A 20176-nucleotide genomic window follows, 5' to 3' on the forward strand; every position below is an offset into this window, starting at 1 on the left:
TGAACTGATTAGAAACAGACCAAACATTTCCTCAAATGTTGATGAGCCTGTGATGAGGTTGGCAGCAGAAACCTGGAGAAACATGGTGGGTGGAGGGACATTCTCAGGACTGCGGTCAATGTTGCAGAAAGGAGCCTTGAAGTGCTATTGGGACACAAATCATAAAGGACAGGAGGATGCCAGAAGGATTGCCCAGGATTCAAAACTCCAGAAGTATGTAGATAAATACAAGTAATGTACATGTTAATGAAGACTCATCTGTGGAACAGAACTTACAAAACATTTAATCAGTTTAACACTTACAGAAAAAATATTTAACATTTACAGAAAGATTACAGCAATGTGTGAGCTTATGTCCGTTGACCTGGATGGGCCTCCCTGTTCTGAACAGTTCACTCAGGTTCATTTCTGATTTGAGCCTCTGGGGGAAGGGGCGTGGCTCCCTGAGTGACAGGTCGGCTCTGGGGCCTGGCAGGGACAGTGACATCTCAGAAGGACTCCCTGGAGAGCCCCTCTCCCCTCTCATCCACACTCAGACTAGAGGGCCTGCCACCTCCGGCCCTGCCATGAACCCTGCCTCCTGGGCTGTGTGGTCTTCTGTCTCCTGCAGGCAGGTGAGTCCTGGGGGCAGGGTGCCCTGGGGGTGCCAGCACTGAGCATGTCCCCTGTGACTGCAGCATCGGTCCTCCTTCTCCACAGGGGCGGTCCACGCTGGTGTCACTCAGGACCCGAGATTCCAGGTCATGAGGACAGGACAGAGAGCCACACTTATTGTACTCAGGATGAACCATGATTATATGTACTGGTACCGACAAGACCTGGGACACGGGCTGAGGCTGATCCATTACTCAGTTATCCGTCCTGCCTCGGAGAAAGGAGACGTGCCCGATGGGTACAGCGTCTCCAGACCAAACACAGAGAACTTCCCTCTCACACTGGAGTCTGCCAACCGCTCCCAGACATCTGTGTACCTCTTCGCCAGTGGTTACTTCACGGCACTACACGGCCACCTCCAGTCTGTGCAAGTGATAAGGGATGCCCTGTGGCCTGGAAGTAGGAGAGCCCCTTGCAGGCTTATCACACGCGGAGCCTCGGAGCCCAGGGCCACATGTCTGTAGTGTGACACGGAGGGTGCAGTCTCTTATCACGCCCAGCTACATCTACGTTAAATACAGTGCACGGTTGGTTTTTTTAATTTCAAAGTCTAATAACTTTAATAATCAATGGGTTAATATATAATCTCTGTATATAAATCCATTACCTAGAATTAGTGATATTTAATTAATGTAGACAATCAAGAAATATGTGGATCTGACTAATCAGAGGGATCTAAGAAATGCAGTGTCCCAGACTGTATTCACCTGAGCTCATCAGAGTGTCTGTATTGAAGGTCTGTGTGATTCCACCTGAGCATGCTACTGTCAGTGAAATTATTTTCTTCTTAATGGAAATGTTGTTTTCTACAGTCTTTTACCTCCAGAGGCTAAGAGGGACTTTGAAGACCAATCTGAAGTCAGCCAGGTTGGGAAGACAGTAGAATGTGTGTGTGTGTGTGTGTGTGTGTTCAGTGTGTGGGGTGTTTACATTCTTGCTTTAGACAGAAGGCACAGACCCATGAGACTCTGGACCTTTGGCCACTAGGAGGCGCTGTGGGCCCACGGTAAGCAGGGGACTTGGGAGGGGTGGAGATTCACCCTGGGGAGGGCAGCTTTAAGGAACCTTGGCTACATGCCTGCCTGAGAAAGCAGGATTGAGATCCCTGAGATCCTGAGGTTCCAGGACACATGTGACCAGCACAGACTCCTCACTGCCAGGGAAAGTGGGGATGTGCCTGGATCCTCAGGATGTGGCCAGGAGATAGCCTCCTGGAGCTGCAAGGGAAGTGGAGGTGAGGGGTTTGGGGTGGCTGGTGAGGGCTGGGTGATTGTCAGCTGATTGCAGGGTGACTTGGAGCCAGGTGAGTGCCTGGCTGAGTATCAGGCAGGGCAGGCAGAGGACAGCAAGCTCTGTTGTGGGCATATGGGGACATGGGAATGGTGCACCATTCATACCCACCCCTTGTTCAGGGTCTGTGAAGGGCAAGGAATGGCATAGTGGGCTCACCTTTGGCCCTGGCAGGGTGTACAGTGGGTAGGGCAACTTGCAGAGACACAGAGCTGTGACGTCATAGGCAAATGCTCCAATTAGGGAAGCAGGAGGGTGGGCAGTTTACCCCACTTACCCTAGGAGACCCGCCCCCAGCCAGTAGCAGTCTTGGGTTCCTGATGCTGCCTTGGGCTCCAGGCTCCTCTGTTGTGTGAATCTGCTTCCTGGGAGCAGGTCAGTCCTGGACACAGTGTGGGAGCTTCTGAGATGTCTTTGCCTCCCTGAGATAGAAGCCCGTTGATGAAGGCTTCAGCAGGAGGCTTCCCTGTGCTCTGCCCTCAGCTTCCATCTGTCTCCTCCCCAACAGGCCTGGTGGATTCTGAAGTCATCCAGACCCCCAAATATCTGATCAAATCAAGAAAGCAGTAAGTGATGCTGAGATGTTCCTCTGAATTTGGACACCGCTCCGTGACCTGGTACCAACAGGCCCTGGGCCAGGGCCCCCAGTTCCTCATTCATTATTACAATAGGGAAGTTAATGAGAAAGGAAACACATCAGATCGATTCTCAGGAGAACAGTTCAGTGATTTTTGCTCAGAGCTGAACTTGGGCTCCTTGGAGCTGACGGACTCAGCCCTGTATCTCTGTGCCAGCAGCCAAGACACAGCCCTGCGTGATCAGGTGCCTCTGGGACAAAAACACTCCTGCCCCAGCTCTGGAAGTGGTGGTGAGTGTGTCGACTGCCAGCCTGGCAAGCCCAGTCTCTGGTGGAGTAGACAGTCTTCCCCAGATGTTCATTTCTTGATATATTTTAGTGCTCACAAAGATCATGCAAGGTATATATTATTTCAACTGTTTATACATCTGAGTGAACATGATTTGCCCAGCTCTCATACTTCGTAATTATTATAGCAAGGACTCTGACTCAATTCTGTTCTCAACACCTGTGGTCCCTTGCCACCAATGGGACTGTCTCCCTACAGAACAAATTAGATATGCATGGGGGTCATGTGTAACAAGACAGAATTTGGGGCTCTATGATATGAATTGTTATTCAGTGAATGGCAGCCCTGCTTCACAAGGAGGTATTCCCATGGGAGGAATCTCTCAAATAAAAACGGAGCAGTTTTTGTTTTTTTTTTTTCTGGAGTCTGCATCTCCCTCCATGTCCCTCCTAAGTCTGCATTCCTTTGTGCCAATAAGTAACCCTTGCTGGGCTACCAGCTTCTCTCCATTCAGAAAGGTGGGTCACAGGCCTGAGGGTATCTGCTTGCTCCCTCCCCAGACCTGGAAAGCAGGACCTCCTGTGAACTTGAAGGAGCTGTACCTGCCTTTGGCTGGTGGACCAACTGCCAGTGAATTGATAAGAAACAGACCAAACAACTCCTCAATGTTGATGAGCTTGTGATAAGGGTAGGATCAGACACCTGGAGAAACATGGTAGGTGGAGGGACCTTCTCAGGACTGCAGGCAATTAAAGTGCAAATAGGCCTTGAAGTCCTACTGGGACACATGAGTCATAAGGGGCAACAGGAAGCCAGAAGGATTTCCCCAAGACCTAAAACTACAGAAATATGCAGATAAATAAATATAACATGTGTGTTAATGAAAAATTATCTCTGGACTAGAACATACAAAAATTTGATCAGTTTCACAGAAAGATTACATCAACTTGTAAGGCTTATGTCCTGTGAGCTGAATGGGTCTCCCTGTTATGAACTGTTCACTCAGGGTTGATAGCTTCCATTGAAAGGTGTCGGATTCATGATTTCCGAAGACGATATAGCTTCGGGACCAGGGACCAGTCTTGATCATTCAGGAGATTTTGTGTAGCTGAGTTTTATTAAAGTATAAAAAGGGACAAGGAAATCTTCTGACATAGACATTGAAGGGGGAAGGAGAGTGCCCCTACTTGCTAGTCTTATCTAGGCCTTATATAGTTTTATCAGACCCACATACATCTTAAACTAACAAGAACTGACAATAGAGAGGTCTCCCCGAACCCACTTCCACAAAATATATCTTAGGATAACAAGATTAGTTAGAAGGTTCTTTGTAAGGAGAAACATCTCCTCAAGCAAGATACAGTGCTCTATTGACTAAACAAAACAATGTAGAAAACATGTTTGTTCTTTTCTCCTTGAGAGCCCTGGACCCCTTTCACCTTCTCTAGGGCTCTGGGCTTCTTTCTCTTCCTTGGGGACCCTAGACTTCTTATCAGCCAGTCTAGGAAGTGACTCTCTGAGGTTCATCTTTGATTTGAGTCTCTGGGAGAAGGGGCGTGGCTGCCTTGTGGCAGGCCTGCTCTGGGGCCTGGCAGGGACAGTGACATCTCAGGAGGACTCCCTGGAGAGCCCCTCTCCCCTCTCATCCACACTCAGACCAGAGGGCCCTCCGCCTGCCCCGCCCCCGCCATGAGCCCCTGCCTCCTGGGCTGTGTGGTCTTCTGTCTCCTGCAGGCAGGTGAGTCCTGGGGGCAGGGTCCTCTTGGGGGTACCAGCACTGAGCATGTCCGCTGTGACTGCAGCATCGGTCCTCCTTCTCCACAGGGGCGGTCCACGCTGGTGTCACTCAGGACCCCAGATTCCAGGTAGTGAGGACAGGACAGAAGGCGACACTGAAATGTACTCAGGATCTGGGTCATAATGATATGTACTGGTACCGACAAGACCTGGGACACGGGCTGAGGCTGATCTATTACTCAGCTGGTGTGCCCAGTAGCAAGCCGGGAGATGTACCCGAGGGTTACAGCGTCTCCAGATCAAACAAAGAGAACTTCCCTCTGACACTGAAGTCTGCCATCCGCAACCAGACATCTGTGTACTTCTGCGCCAGCAGTTATTCCACAGCACTGCATGGCCACCTCCTCTCTGTGCAAAAAGTATTGGGTGCCCACGATCAGGCTCCTAGCACAGGAAACCTTGGGCCTTTGTGGGCCACGTGCCTGCAGTGTAACCCTGGGTGTGTGGACAACGCTGCCCCAGCCTCACTCCCAGGCCTCAGGGCCATGTGTCCACCATCGGTCTCTGTCTTTCCACTGTATCCTCCCTGTGAACCAGGAAGATGCTTCCCCAGCTCTGACTCCTAGTCATCACCTGAGCCTGAGACCTCTAGGAGGGAAGGATGTTGGTAAATTAGATTTAAATAGGCCCTCCTGTCTTACCTCAGGCACTTCATCAATGTCTCTCTGCAAGGTTCTCCCCCAGCCTGACTCTCACATGCTCTCTTCTCTTGCCCACCTTTCCCAGGCAGGCAGGACATTCCTCTCCCCACCTCTCCGCATCAGCTCCCTGGCCCTCTCTCCCATAGCCACAGGCTCCTCCCTCATCTGACTCAGGTCCCTTCTCATTTCGCAGGGAGGCTTCTAAAATGGCCTCTCCACGTGCTCTGCTTTGAGCAAGCTGGATGGAATCATCAAAGAGAAATCAACTTCAGTTAATCATCAATCATCCAAAAACTCATGGGAGTTCATCTCAGGGGGACAGATGATCTTTGTGTGTTCTCCCACCGCCCGCCCGCCCTAAATTCCTTAGCATCTCATCTTACCAAGGCCACGTTGCCACCACCTGGTGCCCTCATCAAAATCTTCTCAAAGTCAAAATATATCATACATCGCTCCCACTATATCAAGATTTTATAAATGCAGAAATAGATGAGTTCATGTTTCTAAAACTTCTTTATAAAAAGTTTTATCTAGAGTTTGATAATGCTCAATTTAAATACACAGTCTGGAAATATATACATCTGATTAATCAGAAGTAGTTATGGAACACATGTTTGCTGCCAGATTCACTTGAGATCCTCAGAGTATTTATTCTATGATTATATATTTCCATCTTAGATAACTACATCATTGTAGTGGTGCTGCAATCATTTCTCTCTCAGTAAAAAGTTTGGATCATAAAGTCTTCTGCCTCCAGAGGCTAAGAGTGGATTTGAAGATAAACCCTATCAGCCAGTCTAGGAAGGCAGTAGAACAGGTGTGCGTGTGCGTGTGTGTGTGTGTGTGAGTGTGTGTGTGTGAGTGTGTGTTTGTGTGTGTGTCTGTGTCTGTGTGTGTGTCTATGTGTGTCTGTCTGTGTGTGTGTGAGTGTGTGTGTGTCTCTGTGTGTGTGTTTCTGTGTGTGACTGTGTCTGTCTGTGTGTGTGTGAGTGTGTGTGTGTCTGTGTGTGTGTGTGTGTGTGTGTGTGTGTGTGTGTGTGTGTGTGCAGGGTCCTGGATTTTTGTACCCTTGCTTTAAACAGATGGTGCAAACCCATGAGACCCTGGACCTTTGGCCACTTGGAGGCACTGTGTTTCCAAGGTAAGTAGGGTGTATTGGGAGGGGTTGAGAATCTCTCTGGAGAGGGCAGTTTCAGGGAACCTTGGCTATATCATGCCTGCCTGGGAGAAGGTTTGAGTTCCCTGAATTGTTCCAAGACATATGGAACCAGCACAGACTCCTCCCTGCCCAGGGAACTGGAGATGTGCCTGGAACCTCAGGATGTTCACGGGGGTCGTATCCTGGATCAGCATGTGAGGAGGAGGTGAAGGGGTTGGGATGGTTGGTGAGGTCTTGGGGCTGAGTGTCAGGCAGAGGAGAACAAGACATGTTGTGGGCACATGGGACCAGGGGATGAAACTCACCTCACACCCAAACTTGCTGAGGGGCTATGCAGGACGGGGAAGGGCATAGAGGAGCCAGCCCTGGGTAATGCTAAGGGGTCCAGGGGACAAGGGCAGCCTGCAGAGACACAGAGCAGTGACGTCATAGGCAAACGCTCCAATCAGGGAAGCAGGAGGGTCAGCACTTACGCCACTCACCCCAGGAGCCCCGCCCCCTGCCAGCAGCAGTCTTGGGTTCCTGATGCTGCCATGGGCTCCAGGCTCCTCTGCTGTGTGACTCTCTGCCTCCTGGGAGCAGGTGAGTCTGGACACAGTGGGGGCTTCTGAGATGTTCTGTCACCCTGCGACAGAAGCCCGGTGATGAGGATTGAAGCGGGAAGCTTCCCCTGTGCTCTGCCCACAGATTCCTTGTCTCCCCCAACAGGCCTGGTGGATTCTGAAGTCACCCAGACACCCAAGTACCGGATCAAATCAGGAAACAGCAAGTGACTCTGAGACGTTCCCCTGAATCTGGACACCTCTCTGTGTACTGGTACCAACAGGCCCTGGGCCAGGGCCCCCAGTTCCTCATTCAATATTACAACAGGGAAGTTAGTGAGAAAGGAAACATATCAGATCGATTCTCAGGAAAACAGTTCAGTGATCTTTGCGCAGAGCTGAACCTGAGCTCCTTGGAGCTGACGGACTCCACCCTGTATCTCTGTGCCAGCAGCCAAGGCACAGCCCTGCGTCATCAGGTGTCTCTGGGACAAAAACACCCCTGCCCCAGCTCTGGAAGTGTTGCCCCGTGTGTCAGCTGCCAGCCTGCCAAGCCCAGTCTCTGGTAGAGCGATAGACTTTCCCAGACATTCATTTCTTTACATGCTTTAATGCTCACTAAGATCATCAACATAAGTATAATTTTAACTGTTTGTACATCTGAGGGGACGGGAATTGCCCAGATCTCACACTTTATAACTTACACCTAGGCTTCCGCTCAGGTTTGTTCTCAGCACCTGTGGTTCCTTTCCTCATGGAAATAGCTCCATACAGAGCAAAGTCCATACCCATGCTGGGCTATGTGTAACAGAGACAGTGTGGGGCTGTAAGATATGAACTGTTACTCAGTGAATGGCAGCTGTGCATCGCAAGGAGGTATTCCCATGGAAAGAACCTCTCAATAAATAAAGAGCATTTTTCAGTTACCCTGGAGTCTGCCACCTCTTGCCGTGTCCCTCCTACATCTGTATTCCTTTGTGCCAATGTGTCATCTGGGATGGTGGGCAACCAGCTTCTCTACACCCAGAAAGGTGGGTCACAGGCCTGAGGGGGCTCTGCTTGCTCCCTCCCTGACATGGGAAACACGGGCTCCTGTGAACGTGAATGAGCTGTACCTGCATTTAGCTGGTGGACCGTCTGTCAGTGATTTGATTAGATAGACCAAACAATTCCTCAAATGTTGATGAGCCTGCAATGAGCTTATGAGCAGATTTCTGGAGAAACTTGGTAGGTGAAGGGACAATCTCAGGACTGTGGTAAATTATGCAGAAATGGAACCTTGAAGTCCCACTGGGTCACATCAGTCATAAAGTCAATGCAAAGACAGAAGGATTTGCACAAGATTTAACACTACAGAAATATGCAGATAAATACAAGTAAAAAATGTATTAATGAAGAATTATCTCTGGACTAGAACACACACAAAATTTAATTAGTTTGACAGAAAATTTACATCTACTTCTCAGGCTTATGTCCATTGATATGGATGGATCTCCCTGTTGTGAACAGTTCACTCAGGATCATTTCTGATTTGAGCCTCTGGGGGAAGGGGTGTGGCTCCCTGAGTGACAGGTTGGCTCTGGGGCCTGGCAGGGACAGGGACATATCAGAAGGACTCCCTGGAGAGCCCCTCTCCCCTCTCATCCACACTCAGACCAGAGGGCCCTCGGCCTGCCCCGCCCCCGCCATGAGCCCCTGCCTCCTGGGCTGTGTGGTCTTCTGTCTCCTGCAGGCAGGTGAGCCCTGGGGGCAGGGTCCCCTTGGGGGTGCCAGCGCTGAGCATGTCCGCTGTGACTGCAGCATCGGTCCTCCTTCTCCACAGGGGCGGTTCACGCTGGTGTCACTCAGGACCCCAGATTCCAGGTTGTGAGGACAGGACAGAGCGCCACACTTAATTGTACTCAGGATCTGGGTCATAACTATATGTGCTGGTACCGACAAGACCCGGGACACGGGCTGAGGCTGATTCATTACTCAGCTGTGGCTCCCTCCACGGTGCAAGGAGACGTGCCCGACGGGTACAGCGTCTCCAGACCAAGCACAGAGAACTTCCCTCTCACGCTGAAGTCTGCCAACCGCTCCCAGACATCTGTGTACTTCTGCGCCAGCAGTGACTCCACGGCGCTGCACGGCCACCTCCTCTCTGTGCAAAAAGGCAGATGAGGGCCCTGCAGCCTGGAACTTAGGGAGCCCCTGCAGGCTCCTAGCACCTGGAGATCAGAGCCCACAGACACACTGGCAGCATAGGCAGTAGTTTTTTATCTTTGCTGTCACAGACCTGACAACAGGGCCTCATGGACATGTGTCCGCTCTTACTCTCTGTATATTCACCAGAGCTGCCACGTGAGCCTGAATTAAAGATGCTAGCCAGCTCTGACTCCTAGTCATCAGTGAAAATGAGGCCTCCGGGAGGGAAGGGTGTTGGGGAATCAGGTACATCTAGACCCTCTTGTCTCGCCCCGGGCACCACATGCCTGTCGCTGTGGAAGGTTCTCCCCAGGCTGGCCCTTGTGTCGGCTCTGCATTGTCCAACTTCCCCAAATGTGGGGTCTTTCCTCTCCCACCTTCCTGGCTTTCGTTCCGACCCTTCTCTACTTCAGCCTTGCTGCTCCTCCCTCATCTGGGTCATGTCCTGGCCCGTCACCCAGGGAACCTTGTAATGATCCCTAAGTTTTCATGTTTGAGTAGGCTCCCTGGGTTCCTCAAAGAGAATGCAACCTCAGTTAATGATTAATCATCCATAATTCCTGTAGTATCTCAGGAGGAGAGGCAAGCTGTGTGTGTATCTGTTCTCCACCACTCCCTGTCTTTAGCATCTAAATAGCCTAGACCCTGATTTTGGGAAAGACTGAAAGCAAAAGGAGAAGGGGGTGGCAGAGAAAGGGTGGTTAGATAGCATCACCAACACAAAAGACATGAATTTGAGCAAACTCTGGGAGACAGTGAAGAACAGGGCAGCTTGGTGTGCTGCGATGCATGGGGTCTGAAAGAGTTGGACTGGTGTTAGCAATTGAACACCACCACCACCACCAAGAACTAACCCAAGTTTGTAGCATTTCCCTCATCACAATCTTCTAAAAGTTAAAGAATTATATATTTCCTGCACGAACACATTTCTTTACTCTTGAAATACAAACTCATAAATCAGCTAAGGCAGGCTGGTTTGTGAGTCTGTGTTTCTAATTGCCTGTATGTTCTTTAGAAAATCTAAACAAGCAAAAACGCAGTGCGGTCAGCAAACAGTGAAATATTTTCTAATATAAAAACATCCCATGACTATTAAATCTGGGCAGACAATCTTGGTTTCCACACATAGACCACAGGGGGATGCTGTGGAAATGCCAAACTCCAGAAGATTCTGGGGCAGAGCAAGGGGACAGTGCTAGTGCCTGGGACCAGGAGGGTTAAGAGAAAGCTTCATTTGGTGTTTTCATCTCTAGAAGACTGACTAGCACAGGCGCTAGCTTGTAGGCTAGCTGTCCCAGGTGGGAGCCATGAACTTCAACTATGCAATGCTGAAGGAGCCTCTGAGGTTGCAGAAAAAGTGAAGGGTATGGATCTGGGACTTGGTAGGAAAGAAACAGAAAAGAGAAACACCGGCCTGAAGAGAGAAGCGAAGGAGCCACGGGGAAGGGCGTCGGGCATCAACCCAGCCTCGCCCAGACCAGCAGTCCAGCTCACACGTCATCTAAGAGACTTTGCAGGACAGAGCAGCATTCGTGGATCAGCTGACCGGGAATGAGAGGTCAGATTCCTGGGAACCAGCAGAGGCAATGACATCAGAGCAGTGACGTCCCTGCCTCACCTCCAATCAGGGGAAGGAGGCCCAGAACCCCAGCTCTCAGAGAAGCAGAGCTCTGAGCAAGGAGACGCCGGACCGCTCTACCCCTCCTGCCATGGGCTGCAGCCGCGTCTGCTGTGTGGCTCTGTCTCCTGGCAGCAGGTGGGTCCTTGGCACAGGAGAGAATCTCTGTTCCTAGGCTGACTTTGCCTGAAACCAAGGCACCATCGGCTTCTCTCCTGGTTTCTTTGTCAGCCCCAGTCTTCTTCCCCCACAGGCCTTGTGGATGCTGGAGTCACCCAAACCCCAAGATACCTGATTAAAGCAAGAGAAGAGTGAGTGACACTGGGATGCTCCCCTGTCTCTGGACACTTCTCTGTGTACTGGTACCAACAGGCCCTGGGCCAGGGCCCCCGGTTCCTCGTTCAGTATTACAGGCAGGAAGTGAGGGGAGAAGCACAGCTCCCGGATGGATTCTCAGCAAAACAGTTCAGTGACTCTCGCTCTGAGCTGAACTTGAGCACCTTGGAGCTGACGGACTCAGCCGTGTATCTCTGTGCCAGAAGCCCAGACACAGCCCTGCATGATCAGGTGCCTCTGGCACAAAAACTCTCCTGCCCCAGCTCAGGAAGTGTGGTGAGGGTGACTGCTTGCCTTCCAGGCCTAGATAGATCCAATAGTCTCTCCCAGATATTCTTCCTCTGCTGTGTTTTAATGGTCCCAAAGATCATCCTAGGCATGTATTATTTCCCTGTTTATACATCTGAGTGGAAATGACTTGCCCACTTCTCATATTTCATTCCTTTCAGTCAAGGTATTTGATTCAAGTCTGTCCTCATCTCTTGTGTTCTTTGCCCCCCAAAACTGTCCCCCATAAGAATAAATAATATACACACACACACAAATACATACACACACACATGTTTTAAAAGCGATTGGCTCACACAGTTGTTAAGGCTGGCAAGTGCAAAAGCTGCAGGCTGGTCTGGTGCTACGAGAGACTGAGGGGGAACTGATGTTTAAGTTCAAAAGCAGAAGAACTAGTGGCCCCGTGTGAAGGCCATGAACTGACAATTATGTCTTACTTGGGGGAGGATCAGTGTTCTTTTGTCCGTTCATCTCTTCTGGTTTCATGAAGCCCACCTACGTTATGGAGGGTCATCTGCTTTACCAATTAAAATGCTAATCTAATCTATTATTAAAATTTACCTATTAACATATTACCTTTTCCAAAAATACCCCTCCTAGGAGCACCCAGAAAAATAAAGCTAAATATCCATGGCAGTCTAGTTGACATATTTTATTAGTCAGGACACCATCTTCTAGGGTTTCACAGGAATTTAGTAAGCATGAAGTCCCTGGCAGGTAACAGGACTCTGGATTTCTTGATTCCCTTTGCTAATCTCTGACAGCCTCCTCTAGTGCTTCCTAGGTACTAAAGTAGATATGGACACATTGTGAATTCAAACGCTATACTTGAGATATTCAGATGTCACAGGAAAGAAAGTAATTGTGCTTGCTTGTTCACTACATGAGATAAACAGTATGTAACGTACCCTCAGGCGTTTTTACATCAACTTTATTGTCATATGAATTATAGTAAACATTTGAATAATGTGAAGTTTGGGGACCCTGACCCAGCCCTAACCCTGCTGTAAAAGTTTCTTTAAATTCAGTCAACTCTCCTTATTTATGATTCCACAGCTGCAGATTTAACCAGCCACAATTGTGTAGTACTGTCAAAAGTGAAAGTGAAAGTTACTCAGTTGTGTCTGACTCTTTGTGACCCCCATACAGTCCATGAAATTCTCCAGGCCAGAATACTGGACTGGGTAGCCTTTCCCTGCTCCAGCAGATCTTCCCCACCCAGCGATCCAACCCAGGTCTCTCCCATTGCAGGGAGATTCTTTACCAGATGAACAACAAGGTCTGTAGTTAGTATCTATTAAAAATTCCACACAAAACTGGACCCAGGAAGTTCAAAAAAGTGTGGTTCAAGGGATCCTCTGTATATACAATAACATTACACACTGTACAGTGAACCGAAGAATGGGTTTGATCCATCCATCTGTATGTGCCCATGGAAAATTCACCTATAAAGACTGAGAACATATCATCACCAGAAATTCTCTCAAGCCCCCTTCCCAGGCCTGTCTCTTTCCCTGACAGTGAACAATATGATTTCTTTTGCTGTCATTCTGTTTTAAAGTCCTCTTTGGCCCAGAGCTAAATATTTAAAACATTACTGCTGGAGAGGATTATAGTTAAAGTCTTTCTTGAAAGCATGTGAGCACCATATCCATGTCAGGGACTATCTTATCTGGAGATGGATGCTTTGGAAAATGACCATCCAAAGATCTTCCCTGCTGGTACAAGCTTTTTTTTTTTTAAATTATTTATGCACTTTTAAAAATTTCCCTCTTGTGCACACATTGTCTGAAATGATTTTATGGTGCTCTTTTGACAGGAAGTCCTCATCTCCTAGGAAATTCCTTTGCGGTCCCATGTGAAACACACACAACAAGTCTTCCTGTGCCCACACTGAGTGCTGGGACTGAGTAGGCAACCAGAAGCAGCAACTAGGGTGAGAGATCATCTCATGTCAGGAGAAGCTTGCCTTTGATTTGACCCCAGCTACAAGTCACAGGAGTTGAGTTGAAAAGTCCCCCTTTTCTGTAGCGGCCTGGCCTGGGCACTAGGCTCCTGTGTTGTGGGCCCCACTGTCTCTTGGAGCAGAGACACTCTGAGCACAGGTGTGGATCCCATCGACTTGCCAGGCCCCAATTCAAGGCTTGTTTTTGTGGCTACAACATCGGGCTCATTTGTTGCTTCTGACTTTAGTTTCTGTGTTTTTGTCTCTGAGGCCCCAGGGATGGTTAGTCCCCGAGACTCCAGACGTGAGATTGGGTTCCATGGAAACCAGCACATCAGGAGGTCACCACGGTCACCCACTCATGACCAGCTGATTGATATTCAGGTTCAGAAATTATTGAGAAGCTGGAAATCACAGCAGCTGAGCATAGCAGCTAGTACAGGGTCCTTCTAAATGTGAGGTTTGTGTGGTGTGATAGAGTCTAGGGTCTAGGACATGAGTTACTGAATGACTGCCACGCTTCACAAGGAAGTATTCCATGCAATTGATGTCTCACGTAGAATCGGAGCATTTTTCCTTTGCCCTGGTGTCAGCCATCTCTTGAGATATCTCTCCATGTCTGGACTCCTTTGTGCCAACATGTCATCCGTGGTGCTGGGCAGCCAGCTTCTCTCCTCAAAGCAAGGTGGGCCACAGGCCTGAGGTGGTTCGGCCTGCTGCTCCCCCACCCCTCAGACACCAGAAGACGTGCTCAGGTGAGCATGACGGCACTGAGCCTGCGTCTGACAGCCCCCCTGTCAGTCGGTGAATTAATAAGTGATAGAGCCCAAGGATTCCTCAAGTGTTGATGAGCCTGCCCTAAGGTTGGGGAAACAGATCCAGAATCATTGTGGGTGGAAGGACATGAAGAGCACTGCTCTCAATTTAACAAAGTAGAAGCATGAGGGATTATTTGGGACACATGAATCATAAAGGGCAACAGGAAGACCTCAGGATTTTCCCTGAGATTCAAAACCACCAAAATATGTAGATAAATAAAATGAATATATGTATTAATGAACAGCAATTTCTGGAATAAAATGTACCTATAGATGTGAACAGTTTTACAGAAAGTTTACAAAAACTTGTGAGGCTTATGTGCATTGAGCTGGATGGGTATCCCTGCTGTGAACACTTCACTCAGGTTCATTTCTGATTTGGGCCTCTGGGGGAAGGGGCGTGGTCCCTGACTGACAGGTTGGCTCTGGGGCCTGGCAGGGACAGTGACATCTCAGAAGGACTCCCTGGAGAGCCCCTCTCCCCTCTCATCCACACTCAGACCAGAGGGCCCTCCGCCTGCCCCGCCCCTGCCATGAGCCCCTGCCTCCTCGGCTTCGTGGTCTTCTGTCCTCTGCAGGCAGGTGAGTCCCGGGGGGCAGGATCCCCTTGGGGGTGCCAGCAGGAAGGATGTCTGCTGTGACTGCAGCATCGGTCCTCCTTCTCCACAGGGGCGGTCCACGCAAGTGTCACTCAGGACCCCAGATTCCAGGTCGTGAGGACAGGACAGAGCGTGATACTTAATTGTACTTAGGATCTGGGTCATAACTATATGCGCTGGTACGGACAAGACCCCGGACTTGGGCTGAGCCTGAGCCATTACTCAGCTATGCCTCCCTCCATGGAGCAAGAGACGTACCAGATAGGTACAGTGTCTCCAGATCAAACACAGAAAATTTCCCTCTCACGGTGGAGTCTGAGAACCGCTCCATACTTCTGTGCCAGCTATTATTCCATGCCACTGCACGGCCACCTGTTCTGTGTACAAAAAGACAGGGGGCCCACGCGCAGGCTCCAAGCACCGGGAGCCTCATGCCCTGGGGACCACGTGCCAGCACTGTGACCCTGGATGTGCGATCTGAACAGGCCTGGATCTGACCCCAGGGACTCGGAGACATGTGTCCACCATCCGTCTCTGTCTTTCTGAAAGCATCCAGTTCTGACTAGTTCTACCTCTTACTCATCAGCTTAAGACCCCGGGGAGGGAAGGATATTGGTAAATCAGATACATCTAGACCCACTTGTCTCTCCCCAGCACCTCATTGCTATCTCTCTGGAAGTTTCTCCCCCAGCCTAGCTCTCAAGTGCTCCCTGCTCTTGCCCACCAGAGGGGCGGGTCTTTCCTCCCTTACTGCCTTGGCCTCAGCTCCCCTGCCCTCTCTGCTCCAGACACACTGCTCTCCCCTCATCTGTGGCATGGCCCTTCCCATGACACAGGGAACTTTGTAACCATGCCTAAGTGGTTGTGTTTGAGAAAGCTCTTGCGGTCATCAAAGAGAAAACAACCTCAGTTAATTAGAAACCATCCAAAATCCCTCAGGAGTCCATTCAAAGGAGGAGAGACAGGCTGGGTGTGTGTGTTCTCCCCCCTGCCCCTCTTTCTTAGCATCTCAATTAACCTGGACCAGTTTTCCACTATTTCCCTCAGAGAAATGTTCTCAAAGTCAAAATATTTCCTCCATGGTATCTTATTATAACAAGATTTTACAAGTTCATAGGAAATAAATAGGTTAATATCCATAAAACTTCTTAATAAAATGCAATAACTAGAATTTGGTAATGCTTAATTTAAATATGAAATCGGTAAATATATGGATCTGATTAATCAGAAAGAGGTCTCGAATCCAGGTGTCAAGGCTGGCTTCATTTGAGATCATGAGAGGGCTTATTTCTATTGCCTGTATTACTCCACTTTAGCTAACTACTGTCATTGTAGTAATGCAGGAATTATTTCCTTCTTAGCAGAAAAGTCTGATCATACAGTCTTTTAACTCCACAGCCCAAGACTAGACTTGAAGATCAACCCTAGTTCAGCCAGGCGGGTAAGGGAGCAGATGAGGGATGTGTGTGTTTGTGTGTGTGTGTGTGTGTGTGTGTGTGTGTGTGTAGGGGTTGAAAATGTGGAGTGTGGGGGATTTCTATTCTTGTTTTAGATGGAAGGCACAGATCTGTGAGACTGTGGATCACTGGCCACTAGGAGGCACTGTGGCTCCATGGTAAGCTGGGTGCCCTGGGAGGGGTTGATAGTCACCCTGGGGAGGGTAGCTTAGGGGAACCTTGGCTACATGCCTGAATCAGAAAACAGGTTTGAGTTCCCTGAGTGGTCCAGACACATGGACTCAGCCCAGACACCTCACTACCCAGGGGAGTGGGGACCTGCCTGGATCCTCAGGATGTGCCCAGGGGGTCGTCTCCTGGAGCAGCCTGGGGAGCGGTGGGTGATGGATTAGTGCAGCTGGTGAGGGCTGGGTGAGGAGTGTCAGGCAGGGACAGGAAGAGAAGAAGCCATGTTACGGGCATATGGGGACAGTGCTCACCTCAAACCCACCCTTTGCCGAGGGGCTGTGCAGGACGGGGAAGGGCATAGAGGAGCCCACCATGGGACCTGGCCAGGGGTCCAGGGGATCAGGAAACAGCCTGCAGAGACACAGAGCAGTGACGTCATAGGCAATGGTCCAATCAGGGAAGCAGGAGGGTCAGCACTTACACCACTCACCCCAGGAGCTCCGCCCCTAGCCAGCAGCAGTCTTGGGTTCCTGATGCTGCCATGGGCGCCAGGCTCCTCTGCTGGGTGACTCTCTGCCTCCTGGGAGCAGGTGAGGCCTGGACACAGTGCGGGAGCTTCTGAGATGCCTTTGCCTCCCTGAGATAGAAGCCTGAAGATGAGGGCTGCAGCGGGAGGCTTCCCTGTCCTCTGCCCTCAGCTTCCTTGTCTCCTCCCCAACAGGCCTGGTGGAATCTGGAGTCACCCAGACCCCCAAGTACCTGATCAAATCAAGAAAGCAGCAAGCGACTCTGAGATGTTCCCCTGAATCTGGACACCTCTCTGTGTACTGGTACCAACAGGCCCTGGGCCAGGGCCCCCAGTTCCTCATTCAGTATTATGATGGGGAAGAATATCAAAAAGGAAACATATCGGATCGATTCTCAGGGGAACAGTTCAGTGACTCTCGCTCTGAGCTGAGCTTGACCCCCTTGGAGGTGACGGACTCCGCTCTGTATCTCTGTGCCAGCAGCCAAGACACAGCCCTGCGTGATCAGGTGCCTCTGGGACAAAAACACTCCTGCCCCAGCTCAGGAAGTGGTAGTGAGTGTGTCGACTGCCGTCCTGGCAAGCCCAGTCTCTGGTGGAGTAGACAATCTTCCCCAGATGTTCATTTCTTGATATATTTTAGTGCTCACAACGATCATGCAAGGTATATATTATTTCAACTGTTTATACATCTGAGTGAACATGATTGCCCAGCTCTCATACTTCATAATTATTATAGCAAGAACTCTGACTCAAGTCTGTTCTCAACACCTGTGGTCCCTTGCCACCAATGGGACTGTCTCCCTACAGAACAAATTAGATATGCATGGGGGTCATGTGTAACAAGACAGAATTTGGGGCTCTATGATATGAATTGTTATTCAGTGAATGGCAGCCCTGCTTCACAAGGAGGTATTCCCATGGGAGGAATCTCTCAAATAAAAACGGAGCAGTTTTTGTTTTTTTTTTTCAGGAACCTGCATCTCCCTCCATGTCCCTCCTAAGTCTGCATTCCTTTGTGCCAATAAGTAACTCGTGCTGGGCAACCAGCTTCTCTCCATTCAGAAAGGTGGGTCACAGGCCTGAGGGTATCTGCTTGCTCCCTCCCCAGACCTGGAAAGCAGGGCCTCCTGTGAACTTGAAGGAGCTGTACCTGCCTTTGGCTGGTGGACCAACTGCCAGTGAATTGATAAGAAACAGACCAAACAACTCCTCAATGTTGATGAGCTTGTGATAAGGGTAGGATCAGACACCTGGAGAAACATGGTAGGTGGAGGGACCTTCTCAGGACTGCAGGCAATTAAAGTGCAAATAGGCCTTGAAGTCCTACTGGGACACATGAGTCATAAGGGGCAACAGGAAGCCAGAAGGATTTCCCCAAGTCTTAAAACTACAGAAATATGCAGATAACATGTGTGTTAATGAAAAATTATCTCTGGACTAGAACATACAAAAATTTGACCTGTTTCACAGAAAGATTAAATCAACTTGTAAGGCTTATGTCCGGTGAGCTGAAAGGGTCTCCCTGTTATGAACTGTTCACTCAGGGTTGATAGCTTCCATTGAAAGGTGTCAGATTCATGATTTCCGAAGACGATTTAGCCTCGAGACCAGGGACCAGTCTTGATCATTCAAGAGATTTTGTGTAGCTGAGTTTTATTAAAGTATAAAAAGGGACAAGGAAAGCTTCTGACATAGACATTGAAGGGGGAGGGAGAGTGCCCCTACTTGCTAGTCTAAACAAGGCCTTATATAGTTTTATCAGACCCACTCACAACATACATCTTTTTTTTTTTTTTTTTCTCCTTGAGAGCCCTGGACCCCTTTCACCTTCTCTAGGGCTCTGGACTTCTTTCTCTTCCTTGGGGACCCTGGACTTCTTCTCAGCCAGTCTAGGAAGTGACTCTCTGAGGTTCATCTTTGATTTGAGTCTCTGGGGGAAGGGTGTGGCCGCCTTATGGGGCAGGTCTGCTCTGGGGCCTGGCAGGGACAGTGACATCTCAGAAGGACTCCCTGGAGAGCCCCTCTCCCCTCTCATCCACACTCAGACCAGAGGGCCGTCAACGTGCCCTGCCCCTGCCATGAGCCCCTGCCTCCTGGGCTGTGTGGTCTTCTGTCTCCTGCAGGCAGGTGAGTCCTGGGGGCAGGGTCCTCTTGGGGGTGCCAGCACGAAGCATGTCTGCTGTGACTGCAGCATCGGTCCTCCTTTTCCACAGGGGCGGTCCACGCTGGTGTCACTCAGGACCCCAGATTCCAGGTAGTGAGGACAGGGCAGAGGACAACTCTGAAATGTACTCAGGATCTGGGTCATAATGATATGTACTGGTACTGACAAGACCTGGGACCCGGGCTGAGGCTGATCTATTACTCAGCTGGTGCGCCCAGTAGCGAGCCAGGAGATGTGCCTGAGGGCTACAGCGTCTCCAGATCAAACAAAGAGAACTTCCCTCTGACACTGAAGTCTGCCATCCGCAACCAGACATCTGTGTACTTCTGCGCCAGCAGTTATTCCACAGCACTGCACGGCCACCTCCTCTCTGTGCAAAAAGTACTAGGTGCCCACAGCCAGGCTCCTAGCACCGGAAATCTTGGGCCTTTGTGGGCCAAGTGTCTGCAGTGTGACCCTGGGTGTGTGGACAACGCTGCCCCAACCTCACTCCCAGGCCTCAGGGCCATGTGTCCACCATCGGTCTCTGTCTTTCCACTGCATCCTCCCTGTGAATCAGGAAGATGCTTCCCCAGCTCTGACTCCTAGTCATCACCTGAGCCTGAGACCTCTAGGAGGGAAGGATGTTGGTTAATTAGATTTAAATAGGCCCTCCTGTCTTACCTCAGGCACTTCATCAATGTCTCTCTGGAAGGTTCTCCCCCAGCCTGACTCTCACATGCTCTCTTCTCTTGCCCACCTTTCCCAGGCAGGCAGGACATTCCTCTCCCCACCTCTCTGCATCAGCTCCCTGGCCCTCTCTCCCATAGCCACAGGCTCCTCCCTCATCTGCCTCGGGTCCCTTCTCATTTCACAGGGAGGCTTCTAAAATGGCCCCTCCACGTGCTCTGCTTTGAGCAAGCTGGATGGAATCATCAAAGAGAAATCAACTTCAGTTAATCATCAATCATCCAAAAACTCATGGGAGTTCATCTCAGGGGGACAGATGATCTTTGTGTGTTTTCCCACCCCCCCGCCCGCCCCGACTTCCTTAGCATCTCATCTAACCAAGGCCAGGTTGCCACCACCTGGCGCCCTCATCAAAATCTTCTCAAAGTCAAAATATATCATACATCACC

The 20176-nt window shown here is 50.0% G+C and overlaps 1 protein-coding gene, 1 long non-coding RNA gene and 2 gene segments (V, D, J or C); all 4 read left to right on the forward strand.

Moving 5' to 3' along the window:
- Window positions 1–1688: 1688 nt before the first annotated feature.
- LOC133072569 (uncharacterized) lies at window positions 1689–5433 on the forward strand. Its single transcript, XM_061165961.1, has 3 exons — window positions 1689–1888; window positions 2453–2812; window positions 4635–5433. The coding sequence occupies exons 2-3, from the start codon at window positions 2518–2520 to the stop codon at window positions 5171–5173; spliced, it is 834 nt and encodes a 277-aa protein (XP_061021944.1). The 5' UTR covers window positions 1689–1888; window positions 2453–2517; the 3' UTR covers window positions 5174–5433.
- Window positions 2794–7854, forward strand: LOC133072572 (T cell receptor beta variable 9-like). The segment is given in 4 exon segments: window positions 2794–2921; window positions 6331–6389; window positions 6895–6989; window positions 7116–7854. Coding segments are annotated over 3 exon segments (557 nt in total).
- A 700-nt stretch (window positions 7855–8554) lies between these two features.
- On the forward strand, window positions 8555–9112 carry LOC133073075 (T cell receptor beta variable 6-5-like). The segment is given in 2 exon segments: window positions 8555–8685; window positions 8772–9112. Coding segments are annotated over 2 exon segments (390 nt in total).
- Window positions 9113–14604: 5492 nt separating this feature from the next.
- On the forward strand, window positions 14605–17179 carry LOC133072577 (uncharacterized). Its single transcript, XR_009696770.1, has 3 exons — window positions 14605–14723; window positions 16293–16355; window positions 17087–17179. It is a non-coding gene; the product is annotated as an uncharacterized LOC133072577 (long non-coding RNA).
- Window positions 17180–20176: the final 2997 nt, after the last annotated feature.

Source organism: Dama dama, chromosome 18, assembly GCF_033118175.1.
Source record: "Dama dama isolate Ldn47 chromosome 18, ASM3311817v1, whole genome shotgun sequence".
In the NCBI taxonomy this organism is placed as follows: domain Eukaryota; kingdom Metazoa; phylum Chordata; class Mammalia; order Artiodactyla; family Cervidae; genus Dama; species Dama dama.

Bases quoted from the DNA above. Each gene is read 5' to 3' on its own strand.
- LOC133072569 (XM_061165961.1), top strand. From the start codon at position 2,518: ATGCTGAGATGTTCCTCTGAATTTGGACACCGCTCCGTGACCTGGTAC. The intron at 2,813-4,634 runs GTGAGTGTGTCG...CCTTCTCCACAG, and splicing joins CCCCAGCTCTGGAAGTGGTG to GGGCGGTCCACGCTGGTGTC.